This window comes from Seriola dumerili, unplaced genomic scaffold, assembly GCF_002260705.1.
Source record: "Seriola dumerili isolate Sdu_G_001 unplaced genomic scaffold, Sdu_1.0 BDQW01000273.1, whole genome shotgun sequence".
NCBI classification, from domain to species: domain Eukaryota; kingdom Metazoa; phylum Chordata; class Actinopteri; order Carangiformes; family Carangidae; genus Seriola; species Seriola dumerili.
Genome location: NW_019174528.1, coordinates 384169 through 395975, shown reverse-complemented (window position 1 = coordinate 395975; position 11807 = coordinate 384169). Strand labels below are relative to the sequence as shown.

General features: G+C 44.4%; 1 protein-coding gene across 1 annotated transcript in view; it reads left to right on the top strand.

Annotated features, from left to right (window-relative positions):
- The window catches only part of LOC111230496 (unconventional myosin-Ig-like), a 40015-nt gene extending 30399 nt beyond the window's left edge, over positions 1-9616 (top strand). Inside the window, exon 22 of the mRNA XM_022757247.1 lies at positions 8909-9616. Coding sequence (XP_022612968.1) covers positions 8909-9071 — 163 coding nt within the window. The 3' untranslated portion in view covers positions 9072-9616. The remainder of the gene's footprint in view (positions 1-8908) is intronic.
- The last annotated feature ends 2191 nt before the right edge of the window (positions 9617-11807 follow it).

The following is an 11807-nucleotide window of genomic DNA, read 5'->3' as shown; positions in this document are numbered from 1 at the left end:
GGGGGGTGGGGGAGTCGACCGTGAGGAGTCGGGTTCAGTCACCGTCTCTCTTTGTGCCACCATCTGCAGTGAATGGAGGGGGGGTCATGACCTCTACCAGGCGACTCATCAGAAGGAGCCTCATGACACAAAGTCAGTCAGGGGTGAGCTGCGTAAGGGGGGGGGGGGGGGGGGTCACCAACACAATCACTGGTCTCGTGCTTCCTGCTGTCAGGAAGTGAGCGTCAGCCTGAGTCAGGCGCTGGTCGTTAGAGACGGTCGGGGGAGGGAACAGTCGGTCTGATTGTGACGTCTCCTCAGTGTTTACAGACAGAGTGGTGGCTCACTGAGCTGTTACCAAACTGGGTCAGTGAACGCAGCACGAGGTAGAGTCTGACTTCAAAGCCGCTCGGTGTTGTCGGCGAGGACGGAGCTGCGTTTGCTGTCATGTCACATCCGTCTGTGGCCCCCTGGGCAGCGAGCGCTCCTCCGCTCGCTCCTCTTCATCTGTCGCTCTTTCCTGTTCGTAGCCTCATCCCGTCATCCCGTCTCACTGCCACTCGCACTTCCTGTCACCTGGGTCTGAGCTGTTTGCTGAGGGAAGCATGTGTGTGTTTGGGGGGGTGGACCATCTGCTGGGACAGCTGGGGAAGTGGAGTGTGCAGGATTTAGTCTGTGATCTGCTCTTAAAGATTGAGCAGGACTTTTAACCTTAAAGGTAATTTGTGGGTTTTAATGCGTGTGGATCTCTGTGCTGTTAGCAGAGCGATGGTATAGATGTACTGTATATATGTAGATATCGTATAGATATAAACATGTGTTTCACACATCAGCCTGATTCTTTCAGCCTCCACGCGGCGGTCACTTCTCCTGAGTCCACACACAAACACGAGATTAAAATCAACGGGTAAATAAAACAATAATAACTTAAATCAAGGTCGTAACAAACGCACATGAAGAAGACGAAAATGAAGACGGAGTAACGTGGAGAAGACGTGCAGGACAGGACCGGACAGGACCGGTGCTCCCCTGCATGGCGCCAGAGAGCGTGGTGTATTTCACATGAGCAACAGAAACCAGATCTTAATGTTTCCTCCACCGTCAGCCATGAAAGTCGTTCGAGCATCTCACACACGTCAGTACGAAGAGGAGAATGAATGTGGATGGAGCCGACAGCGGAGGACGCCATTCTGGGGATTTGAAATGAAACCGGTGGATGTCGTGAGTTTCACTCAGAAATCAGTCGCATTATAGAAAGTGGAGACGTGTTTTAACTGTGAGACAAACATCAGGCCTGTTGCTGCTGAAGCCTTCAGCTGATGGACGGTGACAATTCACAGCTTTTCTTTTATTATATCAACTTTATAGTTCAACACCAAACTGTCTGACAGTCATAAACCAGAACACTTCTATCATCAAGGATCAGATCTTCTGTCTGTTGACTCTAAGAGTTTCTTCAGCCTGACACTGGAACTTTTGTTGTTCACCGTCAACGTTCTGCCTGATTGGGGTCAAAGTCCTACTCATCACTCTTCTGGGTCACACACACACACACACACACAGAAACCAAGAGGAAAACCTGATTTCATTAACGTCAAAGCAGATTGGTGAGAGGTGTTGTGATGTGCCCCCCCTCCCCCCCCCCCCCCCCCCCCCCCCCCACACACACACACACACACACACACACACAGTGACCTGTTATTGAAGAGACTTGTTGACTTTGTGGTTTGACCTTGTTGGACGTGAAGTCGTCCCTCTCTTTTCTAAATTCACTTTTTAGGTCATGAAAGGCGTCATCATCCTCCGCCTGAAATAGCCTCCTCTGTTTTTGCTTCTCCCTCAGTGGCTGTCCTCGATGTGTTTGTCTCTCCGCCCCCCATTAAAGCACTTTGAGCTGCATCTTATGTGTGAAAAGTGTATTTAAAAGTATCATTATTATTATTATTATTATTATTATTATTATTACTATTATTATTATTATTATTATTATTATTACTATTATTATTATTATTATTATTATTATTGTTATTATTATTATTATCATTATTATTACAGTCTCCATGAATGACTCCATCACAGAACTCCTGTAGGAATATGCCTGTTTTGCTGATTCAGTGTAAATGAACTTTAACTGAAGAAACTTGAGTGTGAGACAGTTTGTCAGTGAACGCAGCTCTTCTCTCAGGGTGAGGCTGAGGCTGAGGGTGAGGGTGAGGGTGAGGGTGAGGGTGAGGGTGAGGCTGAGGGTGAGGGTGAGGGTGAGGGTGAGGCTGAGGGTGAGGGAGGACTGAACCCGGGGTCAGACTCTGTGGACTCGTTCTCTCTCACCACATCGACCATCACAAGAAGGATAAAGGCTGTTTTTACTCCTGATGTCGTGGCAACTGAATTTAAACACTTGTTGTTTGTACAAGTTCAGGTTCAGTGAGGACGCTCACACTGAGGTTTCAACCATTTACTGCAGCAACAAAACACTTTGAAGTTTGGTGGATTGTGTGCTGTTGTGCTGTTGTGCTGTTGTGCTGTTGTGTGTTGTGTGTTGTTGGGTTGTTGTTGTGCTGTTGTTGTGCTGTTGTAGCTTAACCCTCTGGAGTCCATAATGTTTCAATGTGTTCATCTCATAACGGCTCAAAGTTTGTACAGAAAAATGTAAGAAATGAAACTATAATACAGTTTATTGTAAAAGGATTTTATTCCAACATGATAAATCATGAAAATATGAACAATTCAGACTCTGTAAACACTAACAGCAACAGGAGGAGGCGGGTGAGGAGAGAGGAGGAGAGGGGAGGAGGGAGACAGGTGAGGAAAGTTGAGGAAGCAGAGCAGGTTAATGTTGATGTGCAGCATCAGAGGTGTGCTGTGATTGGACGGTCTGTGGATCATGTGACAGCTTTAACTGAAGCTTCAGACGGCCTCGTCACAGGAAGTGGGAATCCTCAGAATGAAGTTGTGTTTAGCTGCAGGCAGATTTTATGAACAGTGTCTGACAGTCAGTGATGTGCTGACTGATCTTAGTATTGAATCTAATATTTCATACTTTTGATTTATTGGGTCATGAGGGACATGACGTCGCTAACCCTGACCGCCATTAATGAGGAAACATTGACTCACAGAACCTGCTGTAACTTCTTCGTACTGGAAGTTAACGAGTTCAAACTGAGACGTGAAGCAGTTAAAGACAAACATGTTGTGAAATATCTGCTAATTAACGAGCTAATTAAGAGGAAACAGACGTGTGAACACAATCACTCAAGAACAGTTCATATCTGAAACTCTTACACCACAGGTTCCTCATGTGGATGAATTAATTACATTCTGGTGCCTTCTTGCATAAATTTGCATATCAATTACTACGACTAGCACTGTGTGAATACCTATTCGTTATCATTGAGATCATGGCAGGACACGAGGTAATCCAAGTGCCTCTTGTCTTTAACTGTTTAAATGATGAGCACATAAAACACCCCCAACACAGGTAGACTCACCTGAAACATGACGTGACTCACGTCCATGTGATGAGTTCAGGATCCTGGTTTCATGAAGTTTATCTTTACTTTTTCCATCACACTTCACTGAACTGATGAAACTCAGGAACACAAACGCAAATTAATCAAAGAGTCAATATATAAACGATCAATAACATCAGTAACAGCTGATTCTCACTGAGATGAACAAACGTTCCTGCTGCTGCTGTGATCGATCATCTCATTGATGATGATGATTTGACGAGACACTCCCCCCCCCTCCCCAGTGTTCTCTCTGCTGTTACAGTATGACTCATTATTTCCCAGAATGCCTCTGAGGAGACGCAGGGTGCAGCTGGTGGAGATAGGCCGTGTTTCTGATGATAGTGATGATAATTATAATAGATAAGAGGGATGACGATCGGCACTGTGACGCCACAGTGACACCCCCACCCCCCCGCCTCACACCCGAGGACGTTGCCCCCGCTGTCTGGACCACACATGCTGCTGTTGCCTCAGCGATGGTTGCCAGGCAGCTGGGGAAGTGCTAATTTAGATAGCAGGGGGAAATTGCTAGGTTGTGTTGACGGGGTGGGGGTGGGGGGGCAACAGGTGAGTGTGTGATTAAAGGACAGACATCAGCTCAATTAACAACCAGAGGAGAAATAAACACTTCATTCACTCATTCCAATCATGTCAAACTATTCGTTAAAAACATCTGGATCATTAGAGGAAGGTGTTTCATAATCACCTGAAGCTTCAGACTCCAGAAGATTAAAACTGTTCAACTCCGGCTCCACCGTGTACCTGATGGAGTGATGTGGTGTTTGCGGGGGCGTAGTAAGTGTGTGTGTGTGTGTGTGTGTGTGTGTGTGTGTGAACAGGAGGCCGTTGCTCATGAGGCTGTTTTCAGTTTATTGATGGAGAGTTTTTGTCCAGCAGCAGAAAACGACAGGATGAAAGAAAACGGCGGCTTTGTCAGTGAGAGATGTTTCATCTGAGACGACAGGATGTTCCTCAGAGCGTCGGCTGCTGATCTGATTTTCACACAGTGGGACAAACAGCATCAGTGACACGGTGCAGCCTCAACACACTTTGATCAGCTGCAAATAAAACACCACCTGATTCTCCATCATGCACACACCAGAGGAACGAGCTCACATCCGATAAGCAGCATCCTGCATCATGGGGGGGGGGGCTTCCAGGAGCTGCTGCTGCCCCAGTTCTGTCTGCAGCGTCATCTCCACTGAAATAAATAATTCGACTGCAGAGGCAGCAGGAGGACTGGCAGACAGCAGACCGTCTGCCATGTTTATACAGAGAGTCCCCATACACTCAGAAACACACACACACACACACACATAGAATAGAAAGTGGTGTGTGTGTGTGTGTTTCTGAGTGATGTCTCCGTGGAGACGCTCTGCTCCGACACTACAGCCAGAGTTTAGATACTGTAGAGTCTCATGTTAAAGCTGGTTGACTCTAATAATAGCTGGTAACATATCAAACAAACAAACAAACAAACAAACAAACAGTGTTGTTGGTAAAAAACTACTATAACAGCTCACATGGTAAATTCAGTTTAACATAAAACGTTTCATATTTCCTGATCTCACTGATTCCAGTCTTTTCTTCTTTGTTGTTCTTTTGATCAAAGTCGTGTTTTTCACATTAAAAGCTTTTTTTATAAAGAGAAGGGAACAAGACTTTAAATGTGAAAAGCCTGGAGGAAGTGTTGAGTTTCATTAAATGTAGTGTGACATTATTTGAGGGGGAGTTAAAGGCTGACTGCCTGTGATGTGGAAATGATGATAAACTGAATGGATCAAACATGGAGGACGTGTGGAGCCTCAGTAACTGAGACATGAAGGCCGAGCTCCGTGAGTCCGTCCTGAATGAAGGTTTCAGATCGTGCTGTTGGATGTAGAGGCTGCTGCTGGATATGAACAGCTGTCAGTTTGGACGTGTCATGGCGTCTGAGAACAACACGTGAGAAAACGATGCTTCATCACACGTCACTCAGCTTCCCACAGTGAAACTGAAACTCCAACAAACTGTAAATACAACAGGTCAGAGTCAGTCAGATGATCACACATCCTTCATTTGACCAGAGATGAAGATCATGTTTCCAACAGTCATTTCATTTATTAGGATTTGTGTTTGTTTTTGGTTTGACCCCCAGACTCTGAGGAGGAGTCTGTTATTAGAGGTTCCAACATGGATCCAGATAGACCCATCTTTAGGAATGATAATAATAACTTTCTTTATATAACGCCTTTAAGAACAGTTTACAAAGCGCTTTACAGTCGCAGATAATAATAATAATAATGATGATGATAAATAGTGTTGATGTCTCAGCTGTGTCTGGACAGAGGCTCTCACATGAGGACTGGCGGCCATGTTTAGTGTTTAACCTCAGTCTTCAGCAGCTTGTCTGTGCGCCTCCCTCTCCACAGTCGCAGCTCCTCCGCCCTCTGAGGTTTCCCTCCACATGCTCCGCCCGTGTCGTCTTTCACTGCAGCAGCAGGACGGATTCAGTATCTTGCACAAATCCAAAAGCCTGTGGAGGTCAGTGGGTTTCTGTGTCGGGCAGGACAACTGGGTTTGGGGGGGGGGGGGTCTGATGAAGAGCCAAGTTGGACTGTGGGGAGAAGGGAAGGCCACACCTGTCGGAGCGACCCACAGCTTTGGAAACGTGAGGTGATTGAGTTCAGATTCTTTGAGCATTAGCAAAGTAAATAGTGAGAGAATCAAGTGACGGACGAGAGTTTGACTTTAAACTTGACCTCAGCTCAAACGAATCTTTACTCCACTGACCTGCAGCTCCAGACTCTTCCAGACGCCGCTCGGCCTGAACCTGCTGTATGAAGTGTTCCAGGTTTCAGGGAGGCTTTGAGGTGTTTGTGGTGTTTGGACATTTTCATGCTTGTCATGGTTTGTTAGAGAGACAGACAGCAGTCAGTTTGTGGATCAGTAATGGATGAAATAAAGCAAAAATATATCTCGTCAGGTCGGGTCCAGGTGTGACTTGTCAGAACCAGTCAGGTTCAGCTGGAACTCAGAGTCGTAACAGAGTCTCAGCAAGAAGAGAAGAAGTTCAGGTTCATGGATCTCTGCTGATGTTCTGTCCAAACTGTTCCAACACTCTGAGGAAACAAGTTCTGAGACCCGCCTCTTAAATCTGTGTCTTACTTTCTATTTTACTACTTTTCATAAAGAGGAAATAAATGAGACGGAAGACAGACTTTGGTCTTCGACTCAGGGTTAGATAATGGGATAAATATCATCTTCATGTGTTCAGTACAGAGTTAGCTCTGTGGTGTTTAGCTTTAGCATCGACAGTTCAGGCTGCCACCACACCGCCACAATCTCCGTCCACACTAACACATCACATGACCATCTCCCACACTGAGCGTGTGCGAGCCCCAGAGTTTCGAAAATAAATCACAACCCTGGAGTTTCAAAATAAAACACAACACTAGAGTTTTCAAAGTAAAACACAACCCCAGAGTTTCAAAATAAAACACAACCCAGAGTTTCATAATAAAACAACCCCAGAGTTTCAAAATAAAACACAACCCCAGAGGAGTTGTGTGGACAGAGCAGGAAACGTAGTTTTAAAATGAAAGCGCAGTGGTGTGGACGAAGCATCATGTCATTGTGACTGTCACTCTCTAAAATTGATTCATTTACATGTGAAGAGGAAGTTTAAACCAACTGATCATCCAGAGCTACGATGCTACACAGAACAGTTGATACTCATACAGTCACTTTACAAAATTAAATCAGAAGCTTCATTTCCTGTTTCATGTGGAACAACACACACACGACTTCCAGCACTGATACAGTTTATTACTGAGCTCTATCACTGTTCAGTCTGTATTCATTACATGCTGTTATAGAGTACGTCCTCAGGTCTGTCTCAGTCTGTATGAAGCTGATCACTGTTATATAACAGCTGACATGATGTAATCACATGAAGTAAGTTGGAGTGTGTGAAGAGACTCACCGACTGTGTGAAGTGATACATCAGATCCTTCTTGCCAAAGTCGGCCCAGTGTTGGTGTGTGAGCGTGAGCCAGCTCTGCTTCAGTCACATGAACGTTCAGGCGCGTCCATAAATAACTGTTTGGCAGGTTTTATTCTGCGTCTTAAAGCCTTTGAGTTCAGTTCATCACAGATCCTCCCTCTGTATGTGGAGACTGAGCCGTGTGCTGGAGCGGGGAGACATCAGGTTGCGAGGCGGGGAGAGGGAGTGTTGAGGCAGAGCGAGAGGGGGGGGGTGGAGCAGGGGGGGCAGTGTGGCTGGGCTGAGGCTGCAGGAGGAAGCAACAACTTCACACTGGATCATCTTCAGCTGACTGCAGCGGGGGGGGGTGGGTCATGATGAATAATCAGAAGTTATTATAAGAGTGAGGTGATCAATAACAAACCATTTAACCATTTGAGGTTGACGTGACGTTCAGACTTCCTGTTTCCTGGTTGTAATCATCAGTGTTTCTACATCATCACTGAGGATTCAGCAGCGACTAAATGAGCATCAGATTTCTTTTCTCCTCCTTCAGTCAGAGACGTTGTGATTCTAGTTGGATGTTGATGATCAGTTTGTTTGTCTGGAGAAAAGCAGTTTGACAGAACTCTGCTTCTGTGAACAGATTTCTGTTAAAGAGAAATAATCATTTTTATAAGTAACCTAAAATTAGACAGATGACTTGAATATCTAAACACGAGGTCACTCTCTTCCAACAACAACCTCCAGACTGAAAACTGAAGAACCAGAAGCTGCAGTTCCTCTAACGACCACTAGAGTCTGGCTCCAACAGTGAGTCAGTCCCCATAGACTCCCATGTTAAAATGTCCAACTTTACAGCAGAAATAAACATGTTTACAGCCTGGTACAGAAACTGTTTTGGTCTCTAGAGCTGATTTCCTCCTTCATGACACCTGTTTATAAAACTCACCTGTTTATGTAACTCACCTGTTTACATTTTATTAAGGACTACAGTTATGGAGGATTGAGGGCGGGGCCTCTTTGAGTGACAGGGGGGTGAGCGTATGCTTGACACAAACCATCATTCATCTAAGTCTCTGCTCCACACAAGCCCCTCCTCTTCGACCATATTTGGATTAGCTGGGAGTTAGGGGGCGGAGTCAGACACTGCCAAGATGGCGACGGTGGAGCAGCTCACTCTGAGCTTCAAAAACCTGTGGGTGAGGTCACAGAGGCGACGTCCATCTTTAGTATTGTAGTGTTGCAGTCATTCATCAGAGCATTGATGTCACTGACGTGTGGGAGGTTTCAGACTGATCACAGATTCTCATGTTGGTTTCATGTCGGTTTGTTGAGGAAAGTTTAGAGTTTTACTGGAGAAAGAAAAGTTGACAAGTCTGGAGAAAAAGTGAGAGTGAAGAACCTGATCAGTACAGTAACACAGAAACATGTTTGTCTCTTTCTCCTCCAGCATCAGAAAAGTCCAGTTTCCTGTGAAGGTTTGTCGTTCGGCCGTTCAGCTCCACATGCGAGGAAAACCCAAGAGCGTCACCGTGGAAACGAAAGCCGGTCAGGCTGCCGCAGATTTCAAGAAGAGTCGAGACGGTTTCGTCCTGCTGGTCCCCGGGAACTGAGTCCATCAACCAGAACCACCACAGACCTCGTAGACTCGGACCCACTGGAGCGGTGTGTCTGACATTTCCACATGTGAAGTGCTCGAATATCAGAGGATGTAAATCTGCGTCAGTTTACTGCTAGAATTTTTAAATTGTTCTTTCACAAAGGTTTTGAAGTTTTAACTCAGAAGAATGTTTCCTGCGTCCTGAGCTGCAGAGACGAGGATCACCGGACAGTGTCGAACAGTTCAGGAGCCAAATGTGGGAAATTCAGACCTGATTAGTTTTTATGTCGTGTAGAGACTCAGCTGGAGTCCATGTCTGATTCTGTCTCTGCTGTTTTTATTCTTTTGTATCTGAAGTTATATTTTATAGACAAAATGAACAAAAACTTAAATACTTAAAAAATAAAAGCGCTTTTTATTGACAAATTTACCATCACATGCATCAACACAATCAAAACCAAAAAATATATTTTTGTACATTCAGAAGAACTGTGTCAAACCAAACTGTGTGACAGTTGTTCCATGTCAGAAGAAATAAAAAAAAGAAAGAAAAACAAACAGAAGAAAATAAATTATTGAAGATTTACTTGCGTGATTTCTCTTTGTTGATTTTCCTCTCATGCTTTAACACATGAACAGACAGCAGCAGCTCTGCAGACTCCAGGCTAATAACATGATCAAAACATGTTTCTTTAATGTGTGAGGCTTTAAAAAACCTGAGGAACCAGGAGTCAGTGATCTGTGCTGATGTGACTGAAGATTTCCTGCTTAAATACAGTAAATTTACAGTAACTGTTGGACTCTCCTCCACCAGGAAGTGATAGTTAAAGATTCAGTCTGAACAGCAGCGATCACACTCAGTGACGCAGGAACCGTGTCGTCGCTCTGGAGTCAGATCAGATCAGTGGATAAACTCATGATGCTGCAGACCAACGACTGAAGCTCAGACCTCTCACTGTCACTTACAGCAGGTAATCAGCTGATGTGCAGTATCCATTAAACTGTTACCTTCTTATTTACATGTTGGATCTCACATGCAGCTAGATCTGGTTTTATCTGCTCACATTTTGAAATGATGGTGAATGAAATTTCCTTCCCATTTTTATAAAAACCTGATGGAGAATAAACTTTTGCACATGTAGACAGATATAAGAGCTGATGCTGCAAATATCTCCCTGAATAAACTGGATTTATTGTCTTCTTAGAAACTGAGGTTAATACAAACTTAAGCTAATCACTGTTGTGTAAGATAGGATCAGGTGTTCCTTTATTAGTCCCACAGTCAGGAAACGAACCGTGTTGCAGCAGCAACAAAGAAAGAAAAACTGCAAAATGAGAAAAGAATAAAGATTTAATACGTTCAATTTAAATACTGAAATAAAACAACAACAATCTGCTGCAGAAAAGTGACAGAGGTGAGTTGTATTATTGCACATGGTGACTGTCACAGTTGTTTCTACTTGTTAGTTTGTGTCGCGTGACACAAACTAACAACATCATCATCATCATCATCATCTTCATCGTCATCATCGTCATCTTCGTCATCATCGTCATCGTCATCTTCATCATCATCGTCATCTTCATCATCATTATCTTCATCATCTTCCTCTCACATGTTGTGCTGTTAGAATAGCTCTAGTGAACCTGGACCTTGATGTCCTTCAGACACGTGTAACTTCATGGAGTCTGTTTTTATTCCTCCGACAGTCAGAGGAGACGGCGGCCATCTTGTTTTCAGTTCGTCCGTCTTGTTCTCGAGGACACGATTTCTCAGAAACATCTGGAAGGAACTTCTTCATATTTGGTAAAAACTTGGACTCAAGGATGAACTGGTTAGATTTTAGGGGTCAAAGGTCATTTTGACCTCACAAGTCATTTTTGAGCCGTTGTCCTTTGCATTTGTGAGACATTTGTTTATCCCAGAGTTAATGACAGGTGCAGTTACCTGCTGTAAAACCTCCCAGTGCTGTCGGAGTGTCAGTTGGTGCAGGTTTTGTCTTTTGAGCCCATGTCTGAACTCTTGAATTAGCAGTTAGCAGTTAGCAGTTAGCATTGTGAATAACAGCAAGTGAGGATTTTTAATGTCATGCATTAATCCAGAATTATATTATTTTCTGAGTCAGTGAAGTCACACACTGAGCCGTCGCCTGTGACGACACACGGTTTCACCATGTCTGTACAGGGCACAGCTTTACCCACAATGCCTTTAGCCTCCAAGTCAGCAGCTGAGCAGCAACACATTCATAATTCAGAGTAAAGTATGAGTTATCATCTGACAGCTCTTCACTTCTTGCCCCATTTTCAACAAACTTGCTCCTGGTGACAAAAGTCAGTGTTGATCACATTGATCAAGCTTCTCCCTGGAGCTGTGCAGGAACTTGTGCTCATAGAAATAGATTGGTTTATGGAGCTGAATCAAAAACGGACTGACGTGTGTGACTCTGTGTTTCTGATTCTCTGTGTTAATCTGCAGAGCGTCAGCCGCTCGCTGCTAAACTGGAAACCACAGCTCTTCTCCCAGTTACAGCTCCACCAATCAGAGGAGCCGCTGATCCGTATGTCAGCTCGTCATATTCAATCAGAAACAAAGATTTTAGCAGCTGAGTAATCCTTTAATCACGGATGTAAAAGCTGTGAGTTAAAAATGAAGTGAGAGGGAGAGAGCAGCTTTTCAAAATGCAAATTGAACCATATCCTCTCCTGTGTGTGTGTGTGTGTGTGTGTGTGTGTGTGTGTGTGTGTGTGTGTG